This window comes from Mirounga leonina, unplaced genomic scaffold, assembly GCF_011800145.1.
Source record: "Mirounga leonina isolate KUSES-001 unplaced genomic scaffold, KU_Mleo_1.0 Mir_101595, whole genome shotgun sequence".
Classification (NCBI taxonomy): domain Eukaryota; kingdom Metazoa; phylum Chordata; class Mammalia; order Carnivora; family Phocidae; genus Mirounga; species Mirounga leonina.
The window spans coordinates 11459871-11460895 of record NW_023270158.1 but is presented as its reverse complement, the minus strand read 5'-3'; the positions used below and the strand labels follow the sequence as shown (position 1 = coordinate 11460895).

Genomic DNA, 1025 nt, shown 5'->3' with positions numbered 1-1025 from the left:
TCATTCTTAAGTTTATATTCTAGAACTAAATGCGCTATTAGGAGAAAAAACGTTGAAAACACCTAAATAAATATAACTGCGTATGCGTTTATAGAAGCTAACCGTTTCGAACAAATAGGAAGAAGATCTGTGCTTTGTTCCCTCCAACCCCTAGGACTCTGCACTACCTGGAAGGTCGACTGCCCTCTCCCACCCACCGCAAGGAAAAGCAGCCGCCCCCGCTGACTGACTAGACGCGGCGCCAGCCACGGGCCGCCGCGCGCTCCTTCTGCTCTTGCAGCGCCTCCTCGTACAGCTCGGGGAAGCAGCTGGGCACGGTGTCGTTGATCTTGGCCAGGACCTGCAGCACCTGCATCTTGCTGGTCTCCGCGCGGGCGCGCGGGCCCCACAGGAACTCGTGGCGCGGAGGGTCGCTGGCGGGCACCGCGCGGTACTCCAGGTAGCCCTGGTGCACCAGGTCTTGGGTGATGAGCTTCCGGGGCTCGCCGAAGATCAGGTGGCTCCTGCCGTCCTGGACGCCCAGCACGTTGAGGAACTCCCAGACCTCCTCCTCGGTGGCGCGGTTGCCCTTCATGAAGATCACGCCCAGCAGCGCCATCAGGAGGCCGGTCTTGGGCAGCCCCTTGTTGCCGTCGCCCGGGAGGGACAGCTTGCTGACCAGGGTGTAGGACTGGCTGCGGGAATCGACCTCCCTGAGCTCGAGCCCGAAGACCAGCTCCATGCGCTCCGAGGTGAGCCTGAAGATCTCGGGGAAGTGCTCGCGGTACTTCCTGCTGACCATCTTCAGCAGCGCGGCCCGCGTGACGGGCTCCCCGGTGCCGTGCTTCTCCAGCAGGAACTGCACCAGCACGCTGGCCTTGCGGGTGAGGGGGTCCTTGCGGGCGGCCCGGGGGGCCGGGGCGGCGGCGGCCGCCGCGTTCTGGGCGCCCTGGTCACGTGGCGGGCCTGGAGGGTCCGCGCCAGGAGACCCAGGGGCCGGGGCGCCAGGAGACCCAGGGGCCCGGGCGCCAGGAGACCCAGGGGCC

General features: G+C 65.3%; 1 protein-coding gene across 1 annotated transcript in view; it reads right to left on the bottom strand.

Annotated features, from left to right (window-relative positions):
• Nucleotides 1-229: 229 nt before the first annotated feature.
• LOC118003503 (melanoma-associated antigen B4-like) overlaps nt 230-1025 on the bottom strand; it is a 1071-nt gene continuing 275 nt past the window's right edge. The window contains exon 2 of the mRNA XM_034994593.1: nt 230-945. Coding sequence (XP_034850484.1) covers nt 230-945 — 716 coding nt within the window. The remainder of the gene's footprint in view (nt 946-1025) is intronic.